Here is a 24,432-nt window from a genome sequence, read left to right as displayed (position 1 = left end):
GCTCGTTTCCTACATCCAATTTAGAAATTCCATCAGTTGCTTTCTCCTATCTATCACATTGGCAGCTCGTTAACCAAGACGGACCTCTGCCTCTCGAACCTAACCCAAAAATTTCAATAAATTCCGTATGAACTCGTGGCAAGTGCAGAGGTATATTCGGCTTGCAGTGGGCGAGTAATTGCATCATCATTTCCTCCCAATTCCCTACATTGACTTGCATTCTGACGTGGCAGGCGCCAGTATGACCTAACAAATCGGGACTGATTTGCGATTTGGGCGTAACTTATTTTGTAAACAAACATTGTTTTATCGATTCCGTAGAATGCAAGCATTTTAATCCAAAACTAATTCCCTTATGTGATAGAGGACAGCCTATTCTGTCAGAACATACGTTGGCTTTCTAAGAAAATGCTTGGTTTAGCAGGAATTTGCCTCCCAATGTTTGTTTACAAAATAAGTTACGCCCAAATCGCAAATCAGTCCCGAAATGAGATCACCATGAGGTCCCAACATCTGTTGGTTCCCTGTGCAAGAACAGCTGATCTGGTCATAATGGAGTAGCAACTACAAGCAGTCAATCAAGCTCAAGCACAAGCTCAGCTCACGTGCATTTGACAAGGAATGTTTGTTTTTGCTATTGAATAAAGTCCCGATCGGTTATTGCGTTCCGAATTTGTTTACACGTTTATATCAAAGATTCTCCAATGGAAAAAAAACTGTTTTCGTTAGATTAAGCAAAGATATACAAATGAATGAAGGCAAATAAATAACAATCAGTAGGAACAATATAGGATCTTTCTACATCAAGTGAAATTACAATCTTTCTAATGTGGGGTTCTCTTTACTTTTGTTTATTATTCTGTATTTACAGTATTTTTTATCGCACGTTATATTTCCAGAACTTTTTGTTTTAAAGTTCTTCGGAAAAATTAAAATGCATTCTATAACAATCATAGTCGTATATTGCATCCAACATTCTGTTCGATCAAGAAGGATGCAATATGCAGTATTCTGCAAAAAAAAGAAAAATCGTTTGGGATGATGCATGTGGACTACGAAGACCAACTTTCACACAATAATCCAGATTTCAAAACAGCCACCGACACCCAATCGCAATCTGCTAGCACTTTACGCTCATTACGACAACCGCGTAGCCATAGACAACAGTACCCTCTGCAGTATCCGAACAGAGAGGTGCACAAGACAAGCTCAAAGTAGGATGAGGATTAAACTACGGCCGCTTATTGTGCTGCTTCCACAAGTGCGAGTGGAAATGTTGTCTGTGGCAAAAACGGGTACTCTTTAATGTAAATACTAGGTGGCAATATTTTCAACGATTTTAGGTTTGCACTGAGAATTTTCGTAATGGATTCGCGTGCTAGAATGGGGAAGCCAATATTTGAATTCGTTGATTGTATCGGAATTATGATTTATAAATTTTAACGATGTTGAAATCGAACCACCAATTGGGTTTGCCATGCGTTCTGACGTTACACAAATTGAATCATTTGTTTGAGAAACTGCATAAGTCCATTTTACACAATTTCAAGAAAACAACAAAAAAACTGTTTTAGAACAAACTGACACCAAATCTTTCGATTTCTTCGATACAGATTAACAGTTTTTGTCAAAACTCAACGCCCTGGGACACTTCCAGTGCAAAAACTGTAAGCAGTACTCCACAATTGCTCTTCAAAGTGCGTGGACATATGTAGTTTCTCAAACAAACGAAAAAAATTTCATACATTCCTGAACAAATTTTTTTTTTCTTTTTTTTTGCCAGAATACGTATTTTTGGACAAGAATTCAAAATATATAAAAATCTCATTTTGGCCAAAAATGTTACATATGCAGTTTCTCAAACAAACGGTTCAATTATTATTCTCATTTCACATCCATAATGGTATCCCTAGAAAAAAAATGTTTTTCAAATTAAATGGGAATATACGAATGCGTTCAGAAGTTATTCAAACCATTTAATCTTCCATATTCCTATAAACTTACCCACCCCCTCTCCTCAGTAACATTAATGTATATATATATATTACTTATACTTGAAGACAAAATTCATGTTTTTAGGAGCATTATTGCTACTTGGTAACCGTTTCCTTAGGTAAGGATTATGTGTTCAATATTTTGTTTATATATGTAGATTAGAGTGGACCACACTTATATGAAAAAATCAAAATCATTTTTTCGAGACGTATTATACCACCTGAAAATAAAGTTTTTTGCCTAAGTGGATGCTCAACGAGCGTGAAGTGTATATGGGAAAAATCTACTAAATATAAAAAATGCATACTTTCCACTTTTTTTACCTCTAGGTGGCGCTGTAGTCATTCAATCTTAGTAAGCTTTACTTGAAGATGGACGCATTTTTCCGACGTCAAAAATAATGTTTGTGTGCCTACCTGAAATTATTAAAACTGAAATTTAATAAAATGCAAAAAGTACCCTAGAAGTTACCACCAGAGGAAGTGTGCCAATGAACAACGCAATGCTTTTCCGTTTATTGCTGGACTCGAGGCAAGGAGGAGGAAAAATTAATCGATGTTGTGTTCCGGAATGGTTTATTGCGACGGTAAAGGCGATCCTTCCAGCAGCCTGTGAATTGCTCCGGACGCTTCAAGTTTTCCTTCAAAACTAGGATTAGATCTGTTCAGGAATGGAATATCTGCTTGGAATATCTAGTCTTGGGGTATGATCATCACACAAAGGTAAACTTTAGCTTTCCATATGTTCAACTGGAATAGGAATGAGTCGGTAAGTTTTTCCACTCGTTTTCGAATCAATATAGAGATTGAATTATTAGCTTCTGCACAGTCGTTAATTGTAGCAGCAAAAATTGATGTTCCGCACCTTCAATTTATATTGTAAACTTCTTATTTCTACTTAAGTGAATTGAAAACAAAAAGTTACATTGATAACTATCACACTATGTACTTATTTGCTATATAAAATGATTAAATTTGCTATATAAAATGAAAAAGAGGGCTGAACTGTTTCTACTAGTCCCTCCGTTCTATCACTCCAAAATTCAGGGCGTTTTTAAAAGTGACTTTTTATTACCCATACAGTGGGTCTGGGGGTGAGAATGGGTCATCGCTCTCACCAGCAGTCTGAAGGTCGAAAATCGTTCAAAAAGATCTCTTATATTTTATTCATCTTGCCCTCAGATACATTCAATCTATTCTGCAAGCATTCTGAGTGGTTGAAACAGTGACCCATTCTCACCCCCATTTGACCCATTGCCACCCCCGACGACGGTATTATTGTCTTTATTAACGAGACTATCGACCCTTGGCCGACTCATCTCGTAAAAGTGACATTGTTATGCAACACATTTCATAATGAAATTTTAAAAAAATGAAATACTTCAAAGATAATTTCCCATTTATTAATATTAATTTGTTTCAATGCAACTATATGCACGAAAAAAGAGGGGTTCATGAATTCGTGAACTAGCGGGTTCACGGTGTATTTTTTCGTGAACAACAGTCACAGATTCGGGAGTGCAGTCACGTTTTCTTGAACGTTCTGGAAAACGTGACTGGTGTTCCCGAATCCGTGAATTAAATCACGGTGTATTTATGCTGGTTGACGAAATTGGTCACTTTTTTTTTGCGTTTGTCATGTTTTTCTTAGTCTGAGTACTTGCTAATGAAAAGGTATGTAAATGAGCACTAGGATGAAAATAAAGAATGAGTGGAGTAATATTTAGTATATGCTGAAGGTAGGTGAGGGTAAGATTTAGGAGCAATCGTTGCGAGTTGCGATACAAAATGTACAGTGTTTGATAGATCATGTTGAAGTGCTCGTCGGTTTGTAAGATTTTTCTTCGTCGTGGAATAATCCACGGCATAAATATAAGTTGATAAATCGTAAAGAGTGCAAGTGTTTTCGTATTTTGTTTTGGACGCAGTACGGTCACGCGGTTATCAAAATATCTTATTCTGCTGTGTGGGCGAGTGAACTGGAAAGTGTAACAATCAGTGCAGTGCAGATTTGTTCGTGTTTTGCATTGGACGTAGATCGATCGGAGATCGCGTCCAGACGTGTTTTCTTCAGTAAGCAGAACGATCGGCCGGTCATCGAAATTTTGTTCTGCTCTGTGCGGTAAGCAGAACGATCGGCCGGTAACCGAAATGTTGTTCTGCTTCGTGCGTGTGTATAAACTAATTAGAAAGTAAAAGTGTGAATCGCGTCTAGGCATGTTTTCTCCAGTAGGCAGAACGATCGGCCGGTCATCATAGTTTTATTCTGCTTTGTGCGGTAAGCAGAATGATCAGCCGATCACCGAAAATTTGTTCTGCTTTGTGCGGCCTTTAAAGAAATTAGTATTGTTTTCATCGATCAAACTACACGCTATACACGGCATGCCGTTTACCAAAACGAACCCTGCCACACTCCCTACCCCATATATCCAGCATCCCAGTGATCTCTCGTGGAAGTGCAGATGACTCGTCGGCTTCTATCAAAGCGAGTATCACGTCAACAATTTCCTACCTATTCCCTAATTGACCTGCATTCGGACACGGCCGGCGCTGGTATTGCTTATTTTTTGGGTCACCAGTTCTTCTTGAAGATGATGTTAGTCCCAAACTTCATCTGTTGGTTCTCTGTGTAATTACAGCTGACCTGGCAATAACGGAGTAGCAATCATGCTCATGCTCATGCTCTAGGTGGCACTGTAGTCATTTAATCTCGCTCATTAGTGACATTGACTATCTTTAAATTAGAAGAGGCTCCCGAAACCGCGAGTGATATTGTTAAAAAAATGAAAAAGTTCATATAAGTGTGGTCCACCTTAATGTAGGTGAAACAGTTAGGCATTGGTGGACACAAATCAGTTATTCTTCATCATCTGTCATCACCAGCCATCAACAGCTCACGACTGGAAAAAAATAATTCATTGACGCTCATTTCTGATTACCCAAAGATGAGAGCGCAGAAAACAGCTTCTGGTAAGGTCTGCACGGTGCCGCTCAACTTCTGATGGCTCCCATCTTGGTTGTACGGGTTTCTAGAGGGGTCATTTAAAAATGGACGAAGGATGGTAACCGTTCTCAGCTACTGCCCCTCTTGTTCAGTCGCCCAGTAAATACCGCTCCCGACAAGATAATCGGTTTTATTGGCATACCTGAGGTGCAGTCGGGTCTCTTTGCTCACTTCGGTGTTGAGGAGAACTGTAAATGTGATTATCCGAAGGGGGCAATGAGATGGCTCCTAGTGATTAGGTTGTTGGAAAGGGTAAATATTTTAAACGCATAACTCTTAATGAAGGTGGAATGATAATTGGGGCCTTTAAACCTCTTTGAAGCAGGCTGAAATATTCAATTGGATGATTTCTCATATTTTTTTGGGATTGTTAATCATGTTTTACTAACAGTTTCAAGTGTATTTTAATCATTGTACATACATAGTTTATTACACTTTTTCTTCTCGGGGACATTCCTCCAACGTACCCGGATAAATGACAACCGAAAAATGCAACGAGCAATTGGATACACGATACGGACAAATGGACACAATGTACTCACGATGAAATGGACGTGGACCCGGCAATTATAACAACAACTAATGTCTACAAATAGATTATGTGTGGATTCTGTACAGCAGAATACCACAGTAGATCACGAGATGAAACTTTTGAGCACTACCCGTTGTTGAAACTCGATGGTAAAATTTTCCCCATACATTACATTGGCACCATAATCTACAGTATATTTATCAACCATAGAAAAATCTTTTGACGCAGTATGAATTTCATCCAGAAACAGAACTAGCGAACACAAACAGACGACACGGTGACACTAGGGGGAAACATTATCAAACCTGCATCTGGCACGAATTTCTATATTTATTCCATGGAAAAAATGCTTTCTTTAAATGTTTCTTTTATAACGTTCGTAGTATAACATACACAAATAGTTATTGTTTTATCCCTTTCTTGGAATAACTGCAAATTCAGACATTAAAGTAATCTGAAATTCGAACTAAAATGTTCATCTGTTAACGAGCTTTAAACGTCATTCATCACTCCTATCCATCTTCTTCTGTATAATAAAAATGAAATCTAGACCAACATTTGAAAAGGGCAGAATTCCATTAACAGGAAACCGAGAAAATTGCGTGCCAAGTTTTAAGCTTGTAAATCAATTCCTATTTAGTGAATTTTCAATATAAATTGAATTTGTTGCATATTATAGATGAAAACCACCTTTCTCTTCGATGTGCTGTGCCAAAATATGCAGCTAAGTGTATATCGGCTTTAGAAATGGAAATTACAAGCACTACGCCCAAAATCAAAGTCTCACTGGAAATACGCCATGGAAATTAGTCCTGTTACCAAATGCCTGTGTTGTTCCGCCCAACGTTTCACCGATAAATTGCCTACTTTTAGGTATTTTCTGTATAGCTCGAATTGCGTGGCACGTTAGGTTCATGCCAGAGTAGACGCGTCTACGCGACGTCGCGCGGAAATTAAAGGAATATGGAGCTGTCAAATCGTATGGACGTCTCGCCTCGCTTCGCACTTCGCGTCTACTTTGGCCGCACCCTTATTCTCAAGAAATAAACTAATTGGAACATTAATGTTAAAGCTTTTCATCATAGATTAGGAGAAACACAGTTTTGATTTGGGACCACGTTTGTATTTTCTATATTGGGGTACATTTTACGATTGTGAAAAATCGAAAAATATCACGAAAATATGATAGACTTGAACGTTAATATCTCTGCCGTTTCTCGATGGATTTTCTATTTTCTTGGACCATTCGATCAAGGAAGAGTCAATGCTTCATATCCAATGTAGTAAATAATATCAATTTATAATTATTTACTATTGATAATTTTCTAACAATTTCGCAATCGGCGAAATCGGTGAATCAACCAAACCTATAAGTTTGAAGTCAAATTAATGCAACAACAAGTTAAGTTCTAATCCTCAGTTTGCAGCCGTAAACCTTCAGCATCGATTACGTTGTTGGAAGTGGTTACTGTAGAAAATTCAAACGCACAGATACCGAGGGTAATACTGAGATTTTGAGAAGAGAAGAATATCATTGTACCAAAGACACACAAACTAAAATTACAAATAATATCCATTACATACAGCTACGTGGTTCTGCATCACCCTTGCGTACAATACGATTGGGCTGCACCTTTGAATTTTACATCGTTATACAATCGATTTTACTAATTCAAATTAATCTAATATAAAAAGCATATGGTGAATCACTTCTGAGGGTGACTGATTCTTAATGAACATCTTTCAAATAATTGGTCGTAAAGCTTGCCTCAACTCGGTATAGGTACTGAACCACTCACTGAAAGGCATTAGTAATGAATGATGCTAACGTTTCATTTTGCATGACCTGACTGAAGTAGATCTGTTTCCAAATAATTTCATGTTACATATTAAGGTTTCATAACGAAAATGCGCTTTTGTTAGGTTTTCAGTAAGGAACCAAAAAAGAAATTTATAAAATTTATTTAATTATGATTTTTATGCATTATTAAGGTTTAATAGAAGCAAACGTGGTATCTAATCACTTCTATGCTATCCCAGTGTACACATTGAACAAAGATTTAAAGGTACAGAGCTCTCACGGGAGCCTGTATCTGATTATTTTCGAAAGGCGTATTTCCACTATAAACCTTTCAACAGGCTAATGTACGCGCCGTAACAGCAACCGCTCCAGTAAAAGGTAGGAAATCATTGTTTCGTATCTCTCATTAAAATATTCATTATTACAGCACATATCAGTAAAAATGCAATAAATATTGACTCAATATGAAGGATAGGGTAAAAGCTATCATATTCACGCAAATTTCGCCAAGTTCCTATGCTTTTGAACGAATAGCGTAAGAACCATGTTTGGTTAATAAAACCAGGATGGAAATACGCCATTTTTTCAAGTATCTCAAAATAACTTTTACTGATAGAAAATATTATTTTTTTCATTACTATGGACTAGTTTATACCATATTCTATGCATTCAAACGAAAAACTGCAATGTTTACATTTTGGCTGTTCCGCCCTTTTCAAATGTTGGTCTAGAAATGGTCTGTGTTCGTATCCGCATAACTCGAACACGGATGGAAGGATTTTGTTCATTCCTTCAGCAAAAACGTTCATTATAGATCCTGACGGGTTTATATGACATTTCCTCTCGCGAAAATCACAAGTAAAGTTGAGTAATTCGTAAAAAACTAAAACTAAGATACGTATGGAAATTTCGCATGGGCAGTTCACAACGTGCATTTTGCCTACGTCTGCCGGGTCGACTAGCTATTTCATAAAAACGTCTACTTTTGTGTTTTAAATTGTCTGAGAATATCTCAAAAAATGTTTCAAAATTCAATAATATTTCCGTCTGGGAACACCCCCATGACAAACGAACGTAATACAGATGAAGAAGGGAAGCGAAAAAAAGACTGCAAGCGAAACTATCCCGATGATTCCGCAACTCGCGTCCGTCATCATCGTCCAGACGAAATTCCCAGACATAAGCTTTTATGAAGTGAGCGATTGACCTCGAAATTCGCGGTTTCTACATCTACCTGTTGGCTACCTGTTCGTGGATGGCATGTGTTTGAGCAATACTAAACGATGTTTGCGTTATTTTATTATTTGATTGCCGTTTGGAGCCATTTCGCGTCTAAGGAAATTACTGTTGCTATATGGGCGATGCCGCTGAAATCGAGCTTGTAATTAACATGTTCCAATTTGTTGAATGCTCGACAAAGTGATAAATGGTGCTCAAGGAGACGTTTATGATTGGCTATCTATAATTGTTACTGTAACCAATATTTTGGAGTGTTTTATAATATGTTGGCCTAATATACTGTGGTTGCTAATGTTTAAGTATGCTATTTATATGTTGTTGAAACAATGACCTATTATCATTTAGCTGTCGAAGATTTCTGAGCTCCAAATAATTTATATTTATTGATAAGCACGTAACTTTGAAACCGTATTATAATAGAAGAAGATTTTTCTTACTACCCGAGTAGACGAAAATAGCTCAATAATATCAAATGTTGATAAGATAGCAAAAGGAGATATGGACACGATTGATATAAGAGATAAAAGATCAGACGACAATATCAATATTTTGCACTAAAATATCACAAGGATATCAAGATATGTTATTTGTAATAAGTGATCGTGACCATTAGTTTGTTCTTATCCATAGCATATCTTGATATTGAAATGATATTTCTGTGCAAATTTTTGATATTGTTGCCTGTTCTTTTATCTCTTATATCAATCAAGTCCATATCATGTTTTGTTATTTTGTTTATGGCTTCTGCCCGGGTATTAATGCAGTAATATCCCGATTTCATCATACCCTGGTGAATTTTGGGGTGATAAAATAGGAAATGTGACAAAATAGTCTTTTTTCGTTGTATTTTTTTTTCACAAATATGAATCAGTTTATGCCTTGGGCTCGGAACCCAACATTTCGTTTTAAAGATTTACAAAATACTTGAAATTATTTCATGAAAATCATTGTTGTTTGATGTATTATTTACAAACATAAAAAGAACGACTAAATTTTTTTTGGCGACTAAATCTGGTCGAAAACGTGATAAAATCGGGGGTAGACAAAATCGGGGAGTGACAAAATCGGGTCGATACTGTATAAGAAAGCAATTAGAAAAATAGTAACTCACGAAAGAAACCTCAGAGAAATAACACACGTGAATTTATCAGCGGAATATAAATACACATGTCGCTTTTATAAAAGGCATACAATCTACGGTCCAAAACAAGCTACAGTAGAATTTAGTATTCACCGCAATACGCAAAAGCTGTGAATTTCCCATCGCCAGGCTTAATTCCTTCCCGTAAATGTATAGTTTAATTCGTTTGGACACAAATTCTCTCGCTCCAACAAGCTTTCGTTACCTATTTTGCGCTTGTGTACTCCCAAACCATCGCGCCATCCTTACTAATTCCACTAGGGATCAACAGGACGATTGGCAAGAAGCTACTGACGGCAATTTTGCGAATATTTTGATTTATCGAAATTGGAACTCACACAAGGTGGACCATCCATGCACTGTTGTTTCGTCATCTGGTGGAAATTAACACCATCGTATAATATGGAAATGGCACATGGTCGTTGGTCTCTCGCTGGATATTTACGCGAGAATTATATTTTCGAAGTTTCAGTCCAATTTTATTGAAAATAGAAAACCCTCGGCTCGAAACAAAGGGGAAATGATAACGCGGGTGCTCAAGCGCGGAGCAGCTTTAATTTGTAAATCATTGCCGTGGTTCAATGGGTAGTGTGATGTAGCATCCATAAGTTAAACGAATTCCGATTGCAGCTGTACTTGCATAACATACATTACAATATGAGTAGAGTAGAACAAGCATTATTGAGACAGTTAGAATAGCTTGTAAAAGAATATTATTTATTTAAAAAAAAAACAAGTTTATTCAGCGGTGTTGGTGCCTTTCTCATGCGTTAGAAAAGACAAAAAGTATGTACCAAAAGGCAAACATATTATAGGTTACATTATTTGCATTCATTTTTATTTCTGTTATATCAGTAAATAGTGCATTGATATTATACAAAATATATTTATTTCTTAAACTAAAGCAAATTTAAGACAATGAACCTGTCCCACAATTGCCAATCTTCGCCTATATGGAATGGTCAAATATCGATTTGTTAATTTATCTAGCCAGCTGTTACCGCGACGATTTACAATTAGTGCGGTTTTTGCAATGGGACAACTTCGAAAATGAGGCTGAACAATTTGGTTTGGAAGAATTATTTTAATGATATGCTTTTGGAAATTGCGGTGAGAATTTAATTTAATATTATTCCAAGATATAATTTAATTGATACCAAGCTGAGACATCAACATTGTCGTTCAATATAACTCTTGGGTATTCGTGACTCGTCATTCAGTGCATTCCAGATACTTGATTTTCACGTAAGTAACAACTATACAGTTGATTGCATTCTTGAAAAAATCAATTTAGAAACTCAATGTGACAAAACAGTTGCATTGAATGGCCACTCTCGCTCTACACTCCAACTATTTAAATCGTTGAAAGACATTTGAATTAATTTCAACCCTTCTCACATCGAGCCGCTGAAGCTTTTTGTCGTACAACCGATCGAGTCTTATAAGAATGCGGTGTACAGTCTCCTAGTGCCTAGTTGAAAAAATAAACTGTTTCCCCTCCATTGGCATGTATCTACTCTACGTGTACCAAGTAAAGCAGCATCTTGTCACATTTTGCGATAAATTTTCCGCACGTTCATCTCACGAATTATCGGGTCCAATTTGAATTCAGCCCTTCACCACGACCGACGACCACACTCCAAAATGTTGGCAACCCACTACGGGATGGCCGGGTTGGATTATTAATTATAACACCAGGCCACGGCAGAACTGTGTCATCACGTCTCACGTTTTCCAATCAAATTATCAGCTGCGGCTTCCTTTTTCCGCTGCACGGGAAGCGCAAATTTATCGACGGGTGCTTCCCCCGTCGCTGCTACTGCTGTGCTGTCACTATCGTAGAAAAGGGATACGATTCTGTCACTGGCAGTTCCGCATTGGGCCGGGATGAGTCATTTAGCTCTTTTTGAAGCTTTGCTCCCTGCACGGGTACTAGACTACACTGCTACACTGGATTGCACCACAAGCTAACGATGGATACTTACTTTTTTTTCTCTTGCATTTTTTTCTCCCACAGGGCCGTCACAGATCCTCGCGATGGACGAAGGGTCGCACTGAAGAAACTGCCAAACGTGTTCCAGTCGCTGGTGTCATCGAAACGTGTTTTTCGGGAGCTCAAGATGCTGTGTTTCTTCAAGCATGATAATGTAAGTTTGAATGTTTTCTAAAATGATGAGATATTTCATAATCACTTGTAAAAGCGTTTTGCTGTTGTCACATCATATGTATATATACATCTGGTTCTGGGTTTTCGATCCGGAAGCCAGATCTGAACTCAATGATTTCCACAAGATTTATAGCATAGTCCATTCCAATACACTCCTATTTAGGCTATGTTCATCGAACATACTCATGGATAGCTGGTGGAATGAATCTATTTGTGAAACTGATGTCTTGTTATGTATTAAAAATTACATGATGTCGCCGTGGACTTCTGATCAATCAAATAACTCAAGACAAAATTTTCAAAACGACTTATCTGCTTTTGTAAACAAAGATTCAAACAACCATTTGACGAATCTGATAGCTCTCCCACGCAAACTAACACCATCAATAGGTAGGTGAAGGTTTCCGCTACCTGTTGATGGTGTTGGTTTGCGTGGGAGAGCTATCAGATTAGTCAAATCGTCGTTTGAATCTTTGTTTACAAAAGCAGATAAGTCGTTTTGAAAATTTTGTCTTGAACTCATCTTCACTACAAACCTATCAAGGTCGAAGGTCGAAAGACATAAGGTCGAAAGGGACAAAAAGTTTCGAAAGGACAAAATGTCGAACGGGACAAAAGGTCAAAAGGACAAACGGAACAAAAGGACGAAAAAGACAAATGGTCGAAAAACAAAAGGTCGAAATAGACAAGAAACTGAAACGGAGTTAATCAATCACGCACAATACAAGTTTTATTCATTTCTCAAATCAACAATTTTTTTTTATCTCTAACCGAACTATCTAGATGTGCATAATATTGTTTCATAGTTATTACTTAAAAGACCATTATAAGGTCAGTGAAATTAATAAATAAATAAATAAATAGTAATTACTCATTTATTAAAAATTGCTCATTCTTCAACTTTGATTGATAAGATTTATGAGTGTATTACCTATGCTTTCACAAATTCCTTTGGAATACTCCCAACTTGTTATCAACTTGTTCTTGATCGACCTTTTATCCCTTTCGACCTTTTGTACTTTTCGATCTTTTGTCACTTTTGAGCTTTTGTCCCTTTAGACCTTTTGTCCTCTCAACCTTCTACCCTTTCGACCTTCTATATCTTTCGACGTTTGGTCTTCTCGACCTTTTGTCCTTTTGACCTCATAGATTCTACAACAAAGTATGTACCTTCAGAGTTCATTTACTTCTTTCCACATATATACTACTAACTTGGACTACCTTATCGCAATTAAGTATTTCTTAATAGATCCATACTCAAATAAGATTGAATTAAAGTGTATCTTAAGCAAAATAGTTCAAAACAGAATTATTTACATGTACATCTTTGTAGCATGAACTTTTTTACTATCTCCTATGAACAAAAGTTCAAGATTATGAAATAATAAAAATAGCATCACTCTGTTGATAGCCACGGACACCGATCTTCTAGCACGATCTCATGCACAGTTGATTTTATTGTCGCACGCTATAAAGCTGCAATTTATTATTCACATTAAAGTCGATATGAACACTATTAAATAATATTAACTTACATATTCGGTGTTTCTGATACGGAACCGGACCGTTTTAGGAGTGCTTTTGATCGTAGCATGTCAACAAAGGCAGTGAAAGTAACATTTAGGCGAGCTTGGACACATACACAAGGAATAGAAAATTTGCTATGCTACTACAACTCAGGAGCCGTAGATTGATCCGAACAATGTGGGTGCCTCAGGATCGGAAGCTATACCACAACCAGAACCTTTAAACTAACTCCGATGTTTAAGGATGGCCTTCGTGGTGCCGTGGATAGTCGGAGGGCCGGTAGACCGGACGTCATGACCCAACCGGAATGACCTCGGCATCAAGTGAACGAAGATACGCCAGATATGAAAAACCACAGCACAGTTCGGTTGCAGCAACTCAAATGGAATGTCACTAGAATTGATCGTATATGTAATTTATTTGTAGCAAGTGTGCAACTGAGGAGAGATGCAAGCCATTGAGTAGCAGCAAGCTTATCAACCATGACTACCCGAGCAAAGCTTGAGAGCAAAACGATAACTCGTTTTGATGTTGTGAAATCGCCGAATATGATTACTTAATTTGATATTTTTTTGGTCGTTTTAACGGTTAAAATAACAAAATGTATAGCAGAAAAATCTTACTGTGACATCAAATCTAAAACTATTCCTGCTATCGATGAGAGCAAATCGAAAACTAATTTTGATATTGGTTCCGATAACAAAATAAGTACACACCCGAGCAAAGTCTGAAAACATAAAGAGAGCATATAGAAAACATATTTTGATATAGATATCAAATTGAAATCATAATTTGTTTTCAAATATGAATCATGACTGATTACCCGAGCAAAGTCTGAAAACATACAGACAGCATATAGAGAACATATTTTGATATAGATATCAAATTGAAATCATAATTTGTTTTCAAATATGAATCATCATGACTGATTACATATTTTGATCTCATTTTGCTGTTGATTTCTAAATTGTATAATCTGACATCAAACTGTGTACTTATTTTGTTATCGGAACCAATATCAAAATCAGTTTTCGATTTGCTCTCATCGATAGCAGGAATAGTTTTCGATTTGATGTCACAGTAAGATTTTTCTGCTGTAGATTTTGATCTTTTAACCGTTAAAACGACCAAAAGGATATCACCCTGAGTTATCAAAATTAGGCGATTTCACAAGAACAAAATTAGTTATCGATTTGCTCTCAAGCTTTGCTCGGGTACATATTTTAATCTCTTTTTGCTCCTGTCATAAGACGAGTTTATACAATCCCATTGAATTCCACCACTTAATTGTATCTCGAGTCGAGTCAAGTACGAGACACTGAAGACGGCCTTACTTTTGAGGTCGAAATACGTATCTGTCAAGATACAATTAAGTGGTGGAATTCAATGGGATTGTATAAACTCGTCTTATGACAGGTGAAATATTCTACTAAAAAGCCCGAAATAATTTTCTTATCTCTTTTTGCTGTTGATTTCTAAATTGTATGATCTGACATCAAACTGTGTACTTATTTTGTTATCGAAACCAATATCAAAGTTAGTTTTCGATTTGCTCTCATCGATAGCAGGAATAGTTTTCGATTTGATGTCACAGTAAGATTTTTCTGCTGTAGATTTTGATCTTTTAACCGTTAAAACGACCAAAAGGATATCAACCTGAGTTATCAAAACTAGACGATTTCACAACAACAAAATTAGTTATCGATTTGCTTTCAAGCGTTGCTCGGGCAGTTTGATGTCAGATACAATTAAGAAATCTACAGCAAAATGAGATCATTATACAATTAACAAATTATACAATTTAGAAATCTACAGCAAAATGAGATCAAAATATGTAATCAATCATGATGATTCATATTTGAGAACAAATTATGATTTCAATTTGATGTCGAATTCAAAATGTGTTTTCTATATGCTCACGTTATGTTTTCATACTTTGCTCGGGTATCCAACCAATCCCTTCGACCGCTTTCCCGGTGACACCAACTCGAGTTATAAGTCCCAACAGACCCAGCGCCCAGCGAGCAATCCAACCCTACTAGAACCAGCATCTACTACTGCCAGCATTTCTGCAAACTTAGTCCAGCTCAATTTGTTGATCATGTCTATGGGTGCAAAGGTCACCCAAGCTTGACAACCAAATACACTTCCGTCCTTCCGGACACTTCCGAGGGTCACCACTCCGACTCCCAAAGCGCTTCCTACCTGCGTCAGGGACGGCAACTTTCTAGTCTACTTGCCGGCTCCTACGCTTCCTCTTGAGGTTAAACTTTGTTTTCAGTGGAGCAAAACTGTTTTTTGTAACATCCTGTCCAACCTGAAACTGTTCACCAACAGCAGTTCATATCTAACCAGCCTCAATGGATCGTTCCCTCAGAGGCAAGTACAAGTTGGTTAGCAAGGTAGATACCAACATCCGGCAGTTCTTGGCGATAGGGATCTTTCGGGAGATCCCCCTTGACATACTTTGGTTCAGCGAAGACTTCCCACTGTAAAGGCTGTACAATTGAAATTTTTTGAGTAGATTTTTACACTTACCCCCTTTTTCCACTTGGCCGTGTGAAAGTCCTAGAGGTTTTCAAGCTGACACTAGACAGCAAACATAACATACGCAACGCATGTATATGGCATTACATTTGAAAATCTCATCTAGTGAAAAATTGACTATTAATACGCAAACAACTGGAACCTGTTGATGGTCATAAGAACACAAGGATGAAGATTACTCAACAAATGGTATAGATTAAATCGCATATTCTCCTTCCCTAGCTAGACGCCATAAATCCGACAATGCCTTCAAGCATCGTATGTTTGTGCACGAGTTCACCAAGTAATCGGTAATTAAATTCAATCGAAACGATGAATAGAGAGAGAAAATCCAGAACTCTTTCGACTACTGCCCAACGCTGCCACATCGCATCGGAGGCTTCTACAGCATGCAAGCTTGTTTCCGAACGAAAGGATTTGTGCAGTAAACACCTCCGACAAATGTGTGGTCATGCATATTTAAAGCTTGCATAATTCACATTTATACTATTAATTAAATTAAACGCATAATGAATGCACAACATTTATTCGACATGGTACCTAGCTGAATAATCGGTTGAAGCAAAAATCGATTATACATAGAATCGATGGATTAAGAAACAGCATAAGTAATGGTTTGACAAACATGTTTTAGTCATTGAGGCTAACATGGTGCTCTAGTGTTTTGTCTCGTGATTTCTTCATTAGCGAAATAATTACTGGATGAATGCAACATGTTGTATCTTCTGATTTTGTGGAATGGACTTCTATTCCATTGCAAATCACTGCTTTATTTTCGACTTGTTCAATCTGTCGAGTCTGCTAATCATATTCCGCCGATCATAGTTGCCAACTGCGCGAAAACCAATTTATATAGTGTTAACCAAATATCAGCATCAGCAAGCGATAAATCCCACCGTGGAATAACGTGATGAAAACTGAAAAATATAAATGGAAACAGTAAAACTGCAAACATCACGCATCGTTCAGAATTGTTGGCGGCGGACAGCAGCCTCCATGCGTTTTATCGTTTCCAATGTTGAGCAATAACTATAAAGTGGAAGCACAAAAAAATCGCATTCGCACTAACAAGCGTGTTGCTAAATTGTAGGTGAACTTCGGAGTGGGCGTGAACTGACGACGACGGTGGCAAAGTCAATTATGCAAATCGTGCGAACAAATTTTAATACACTTGCCTGATATTTACTCTAGCGTCGTTCATCTGACTAAACAGAATGCAATTTTTTTGTGCAACGCGAAGTTTTGTACCGCTGCTGTTACCGGACAAGTGGATGCAAAAGTGCATTTTTCTTGTTGTTTCCGTCATTTTGATTCGAAATGTCTGTTCCGATGCAGGTTCAGCAATGCAAATGAACCAACAGCACTTATTTTGATTTGCGTATTCAAATTGTTTAACTTGTTCGCCAAGTTTCATGCTGTATTGTAATGAATAGGATGCAAGAAAAAGATCCCTGGTTTACTTCTTGATCTTATTGGGTAGATACCTCCGATGCTAATGAGAATGACAATTATGTTTTGTTACACCTGTACCTCAATTTAAAATTTTCTTTTAAATTCTTTGCTATGCAAATAGGTTTACATTTTTCTTTTAGATTTATGTATATAACTTACTATATAAGTTTATCTGGTTTCTTCTGAGTTGGAAATCTAATTTGTGAATGGGTTGTGTTTCGGTATAATTTCCAAATAAAGTGTTCACAGTTTACCCTCTACAATTTTTAATCATCTGGGAAGCATTGGAATACATCTTCAATGCAGAGCATTTATGGAGAATGATGAACCAATAGCCATTGTGCCAGACACTGCCGCATGACCCTGCTTTCTGTGATATACTTCACGTGGTAGTTTCTTTCGCTGTCGTCGCCATCGAGATAGACGACGTAGGTAATCAATATAAAACGAGGCTAATTGAATCCCAGTTGTGAATAAACTTACTCCACATTGCTGCATCGCAACGGGCAATGCTGCAGCAGATTGGCATGAAGTTAATTGGATATTCTGCGCTTCCCAGAGATGGAAATAATCAATTTGGACTTCTTGGAATTCTGAAATAGATGGATTTTTTGGAAGGTTGATCGAATCAAAATATCGATAACATAAGAAAATTTGAGAGATAGGGTATTTGTTCCATTATTAATAGCCTGGCTTTATTGACAACATTATTAACTTCTCCAGTAGCTTCCGTTCAGTGTCTATTAGACAGATTGGTCTGTGCGGTGAGGGGTCTCCTGGTTTTGTCATTATGCTTCAATGCCATGTTCGGGATCCCGCGTTTTCAGCATCGTTGGACATCGCTCGGAAGCAGCTAGTGCTCTTCTTGTTTTGACTATCATCACTCCATAGGCGTCTCCCTATGGGTTCGAGTTGACGCTCTGGCACAGTCTATCCAAGCAGTCTTTCTTGCTCTTTTTGATGACCTTGTTTAGGCCCAGCCTCGCCGCTCTGAATATCTCGCATCGTTCTTCCTCACTTCTGCCGAGCGTGGCCTTTGTAGTCTTGTTCTAGATCTGAGGCAGGATGCTCGAAGGGCTGCCATTTGCTCGCTCATCCAGTATACTGCCCACAATCGCATATTTGTCCCATATGAATAGGAAATCCAGCAAAGATGGGACTGATATGTGATCATGGGCAGTATACCTGTGGCCTGCAATTCCGTGGTCGCGCCTTCCTCGGCATGGTAGCGTTACAAGCTCGTGACAGGACCGCAACCAGTTCGTCGCCGCTCAAACTTCCCGTGATTTCTTCCAGACCCAGAACTTCGCTGAAGGTCCCACCGTCCAAAGTGACCGATCTTCCACGCCCGGGTTGTAGGAGTAGCTCCCCGGCTTTCTTTCCTTGCCTTGCAGTACCGGATAGCCAAATGGTCACTGTGGGTGTAACCGTCGTCAACCCTTCACTGCAGATCACCGACCAAACTTGAACTGCAGAATGTTACGTCTATTATCGATTCCACTACGTTTTGCTGGAAGGTACTTCTCAAGCTTTCGTTGCACAGCACGACGTCCAGTGTTCAGCACTTCCTGGATCGGGAATCTTCCCGTCGTACAAATCGCCGCTGATCTGGATCCATCCGCTACCCAGTTTCCGTTATCCGTGGGGATGCGGTACGGGTCTGTCAGGGTAGCTACGTCCGTGCTGGCTTCTGCTAGCGACGGCCACAGCAACTGCTGGTTGAGGTTGAGCTCCGTTACTTGCACGGCCTCCTAACCACTCAATGGGCACGGAGCCTCACCTATGGCGTGGGTGTTCCTGCTTCCTGCTCGTACGTAGCGTACTCGGTTGTGCTTTATCGCTATGGCCATCTACGCCGCACCGCCTACATAGGTTACTCCTGTCCGGCCCTTTGCAAGCCCACGATTTGTGTCCCGCTTAGAGGCAGCGAAAGCGCTTCTCAACTACCGGTGGTTGGTAAATGCTGCCTGCTTCTGCTAACCAACTTTGATCACCTTGTTAGCGTCGGTGGCCGGTAACTTCACCGTGACAATCTGCTTCCCCTGCGGTCCTCTTCACAGACAGATGGACGCCTTTATCACCACCACGCCACCTTGGTCCTTGATGGCCGAGGCGATCTCTTCCGGTGTCGTGACCACATCCAGCTGCTTACATTGGAGGGTCACTTCGTCGTGTAGAGCCCCCAAATTCTACACCCTTGCCTAGGACCTCCTGATCTAGCGCTCCATATAAGGTACAGCCCGCCTGTGAGCCGTTCCTTACGACAAGAATCATCTCGCCCGCTCTCGTCCTCTTTATGCTCTTTACCGAGGTCCGCCAGTTTCTCAGCGCTGCGCATCGCCTTGAGCATGTCGGTGTAGCGCTCTTTCTCTGTTTTAATAAGCAGCGCTTCCCCTTCTCCCTGGCTCTCGCCGGGCGTGTGGTTGCCGTTTTTTCCTTCGATTTCCTGACTACCGTATGCCAGGGATTGTCCAACCGCTGGTTCTCCTGGTCGGGTTGGCTTCCCGCCTCCGGTGGCCTACTGGCTTGTTTCGCCCTTGCTTTTTTCTTACGCCGTTCACCCTTGCTTGCACCTTTCGTGGGCCTGCTCTCCTGGTTTGCGCTCTCCCGTCGCTGAGTGCGAAGTCTAACGTCTCCTGTACCATGGTTGTGGTACTATGGAAGGAGAAGGGAGGAGTCTGTGGTCCTTTCTCCATCTTGCCGCAGTCTTCCAGCCTAGCAGCTAACACTTCCTGTGCCTGCTTTGCAACAACAACCAAACTGCGAAGCAAGCAGGTTTAGCTTCAGGTCTTAAGCCATGTTGCCCTGTCCATTGGTGAAGTCGATAATGTCATCGAGTTGCACCATGATGATGGTCAAGCTCGGCAGGACGCCACTCGACCCTATCTCTACCGTATTGTGCTACCGACTATTGGCGCATCGTTAACGCTCTCCACGACGTCGCTACTCGTCTCCTTACGCTCCATCTCTCTCGCAGACGATGTGCTGGGCCGGGACCTCTCCTTGCGAAGGGGACCACTTACTTTGCTTTGTTGATTGACTTAGCTTAGTTCATGATTGTTGGGACCCCTTAGGGATGTCCTCGAAACCAGCTGAAATAGAAGCCTTCTTGATCCCATGGCCATGGCTATCTTTACTGATGCAGTAAGGTCATGCTGGGGTTCAGACCTCGGCGTTCAGAGCCGGATCGGCGTAAGCCAGGAAGGAATCAAGGTTTGCTAAGTCAGACGGCTGGATTAGGACGGGGTGCCTCAAGGCCTGTCACGGTTTTACGGGACGGAAGGTAGCTTTGGCATTAGCCCACCCACCATTTCAAGACGGTGTCACCCGGCTTTACTCAAAAAGTGGAATGAAACAACTGTCAGCCCTTGATGCATTTTATTCATCTCGATTTCCGCTCGTGTCCGTTGTCGTTTTCGAAGCACCTGGGCTGGGCTAGTGTGTTTTGAGCGGCGCACGGTCGCTTTGATAGGACCTGCTTGTGGGTACATGCACATTTTTATATAGGTTTAACAGAGCCCACTGTCAAACCCCACCTCATACTAGGCAGGCCCTGCGTGTGTGTAGGTGTGCGCGCAAAACAAAACTCACTCATCTTTAAAAATAAACCAGATCGTGCCATGGACTCAAAAGTTATAACCAAAATACTATTTCCTATAATACACGAGAAAGACACTGTTGTTCTATTAAAGTGAATCTTCTTATGCTACAAAAGTAAAATGCCAGCCGTTTAGTTGATTAATTGTTAACAAACAGCAACTGAGTATCATCTGTTCAGTTGCAATATATTATAAAACTGCAACAAACGATATAGTCGAGGGCTACAAAATGAAAATGAGGTAGAATGCTGAAGAATGAAAATAACTACTAGTCGCCAGTCAATAATTCACACCTTTTTTCACTGCTGAATCGAAGGCTTTTATTACCATTTACCAGCGAGTTCCATCGTTTCAACTGAATGAAAATTGAAATGCATTGTTAAAGTTCATCCTTATGCCAGCCAATGGCAGTGATGAGCAGCATGAATGAAGGTTTTTCCTGATCTGGAATGAAGCTGATTCAGTGGAATCACGCAAAAGGTATATCGTTCACAGGAAATTTTCCATGAACGTTCAGCAACTATATTTCCAATTGAAGTTGAATGAAATAGCTCAGGTTGTTTTGGAAAAGCAAATTTATGCTATCAAATAATACATTCCACGAGATTGCAATCATAACTCCAACGACCATTTTCTCGTTGGATTGCTTTCATTTCATAGGGTTTTATTGTTTTCAATAAATTAACATAAACCAACACGGATCTGTTGACGCTTGTTCGATAATTTACCTAATTCACGCAATTTATCTGCTCTCCTGTTCCTGCATACCTGACCGATGACATTTTTGTAACCTACGCGTTGCTAATTTCCCGAATTCTAAATGGTTTCGTGCGAAGTTTGCTCCATGTGAACTATTGCGTGACATCGTCCGTCCACCACGCCGACGGAAAATGCTGTAAGAGTAAACAGCAAACCGCCCTTCAGCCCGATGTTATAGCTTTTTCACATTATTACGTACATTCCTTGGCGCGTTGGTTGTCAGAACTGTTACAGAAGTTCAAGGTTTATGCTTTGACGTCGTAATGGGACATTGTGGAAGAGCAAGTTGAAAGCTAAAAATATCAGTTTCAATTAAGGTCGTGCTGTTGTTTCATTTACTAATGCATCAATAAGTATGGCATTCGAAAAAAAAACTGTTGTGCGAATTATAAATATTTTTAATCCACATATACAGGTGGCTTAATGAGAGAAAATATGTTGTCGTCGAATTTTAGTTAGTTTGGTCCCCAACGGCTTGCTAATGGTTGCATGAAGCTTTTTTTATTACCCAAACAAAACACACGGTGGACATATCTTCACTTGACAACTCCTCTGAGACTATTTTCCAGTCTCTTAAGTTTACAAAACTGTTCCATTATTCATAGAAAGCTACCGTGGTGCACGATCTGACATATTGCTATCGATGACTGACTGCGTAGAATTTTTTAATGGCATATACTCATCCCGTCGAATGCTCACCAACTGCAGTCCGCGTGCAGTGCTTACGTTCGTTACTCTTAGCACCGCACCGGTCTTGTTCAGCGTCCGAAACTGTCGGGGGCACACGTGTCAACATCGAATGTAATTGCCAAAGGCAGAGAGCTCAAGCAATATATTGTCCACACCGATCAGCAATTGCCCGGCAGAGTGGATGCTCAACGTGCGACCACCACATGGCACGGGTCCATATTTCAGCGAAGTGTGCAGATATTCAGCCTCTGATAATTTTAATGTTAATGCTTGCAGTAAACTGTTCTGAGGCAGTAGAATTTACCGAACGATTGTGCTACGATGAGTTTTTACTGTAACCACGTGGCCACCAATCGAGTAAAAATGTGTAAAATTATGCACAAACAATGCGGCATTGTAGGTAGAGGCAGTTTTTCCTTGGCCGTTACTGCCTTAGGGAACAGCACACGGTCGATTGGCGGTATGATTTATGTTCGACTGTTTGACTGGTATTGGCCCCCATACGCCATCGTTCGAATGCTCGAGCATAGATCAAATCTCTTGGGTTAACGGCGGAGAGCTTGTGCGAAGAGCACAACTTTCGGCAGTTAGTTTAGCAAATAAAGCCCAAAGCTTGACAATAAAGTTCCCAGCCAGTCGGTGGTAGTGGGTTTAGGGGTGCTAACTTGCGCTGCTGCACAGATTTTATTATTTTCCTACGGAAAAGTGCATTTGATTTATTGTTGATTGGTTGGTTAGTTTCGTACTTAAGTTGCACTATTGAGTAACTTGTTAGGTGCCGTTTTCGGATTGATCGCGATATACTTGCTGATTTATTGCTGATTGTGAACGAAATGTATGAGTTGCACTGGAATAGCATCTTATACAAAATCTTACCTTGTTCATAATCTAACTGAATAGTGGAATCACGATGACTTGTAGGATTTCTGCTCCGCTGCAGTAATGTGTAAAAATGACGTATGCACCAAATTCCTGCAAACAAGTTTTTTGTTTTTTTTTTCTGTTGAAGAGCTCGATGAATACTACTCGTTCGACCTCCGGTAATGCTTTTCAAATAGATCATTCTACCATGTTATTCAAATTAACTCATTTCAAAAGAAAAGATGAAGTATCAAATATATACATCGAATCTTAATAAGTAAAAAAAAACAAAACAAATATGAAAACAAATTCCTTTATTTTTGACTGAATGATCATCATCAATGCGTAGTCCGATTTTCATACAAAATGGCCAACTTTGACAAGCTGTAACTTTGTACTCTCATTGCAAAGTTTTCAATAAATATCGAGATGAGAGGACGTGACAGTATGAACTTTTTAATTAACAGGTTTGTTTGGAGAATCTTTCAGCACCGTAGGATGAAGAGAATTTCAGAAGCGTTCTAGAATTTAGCATTCAGGCTCTTTGGCAATGAGCATCGTATCCTCATTATTAGGTAGCTTACCATGTTTCGGATTGCACACCTGCAATGTGTGATCGTTCAAACGAGACATCTGCAACTTTGTGATGTTGATCCACTACCAAGCCCTAGTACTCAAGTGCGGCTACATGAAACTTGCAGGATTTTGTCAGCTCAAACAGGTAGTTATAGTTTCCTTTCGTCATCGATTTCTGCTGGATCAGTCCATTGAAGTGATTATCGACTATGTCACACTGGTTCTCGGACTGGTCTCTGAATTGCTTTCAAACTTGAGTGAAGTTGTAGTTAACGGATCGTCATCAGCATTCCAAATGCCATTGTCTATCTTCGTCACCTGCCCTTTAGTTTATCCACGCTGATGGTGATCTATGACGGACTTTTTCGATGTGTGGCCAACAGGCATAACTTTTTGACACTTTTACACTGTTGCAAAAGTTCTAGTTCCACGAGTCCCTTGAAGCAACATCTCGATCATCTGAAAAACAATATTTTGTTATCTCCCCGTGATGCTCCAAAACACAAAAGTAGACTAACGAAAATTCTGTTGTTGTTATATACC

At 39.4% G+C, this 24,432-nt stretch overlaps 1 protein-coding gene across 1 annotated transcript in view; it reads left to right on the top strand.

Moving 5' to 3' along the window:
- LOC134210939 (serine/threonine-protein kinase NLK) overlaps positions 1 to 24,432 on the top strand; it is a 250,974-nt gene that overhangs the window by 188,128 nt on the left and 38,414 nt on the right. Inside the window, 1 exon segment of the mRNA XM_062687387.1 lies at positions 11,729 to 11,858. Within this exon segment, the coding sequence (XP_062543371.1) occupies positions 11,729 to 11,858 (130 nt within the window).

The sequence above is a fragment of the Armigeres subalbatus genome, chromosome 2 (assembly GCF_024139115.2).
Source record: "Armigeres subalbatus isolate Guangzhou_Male chromosome 2, GZ_Asu_2, whole genome shotgun sequence".
NCBI classification, from domain to species: Eukaryota; Metazoa; Arthropoda; class Insecta; order Diptera; family Culicidae; genus Armigeres; species Armigeres subalbatus.
Note: the sequence above shows the minus strand (reverse complement) of the source record. Positions and strands in the feature narration are given on the sequence as shown.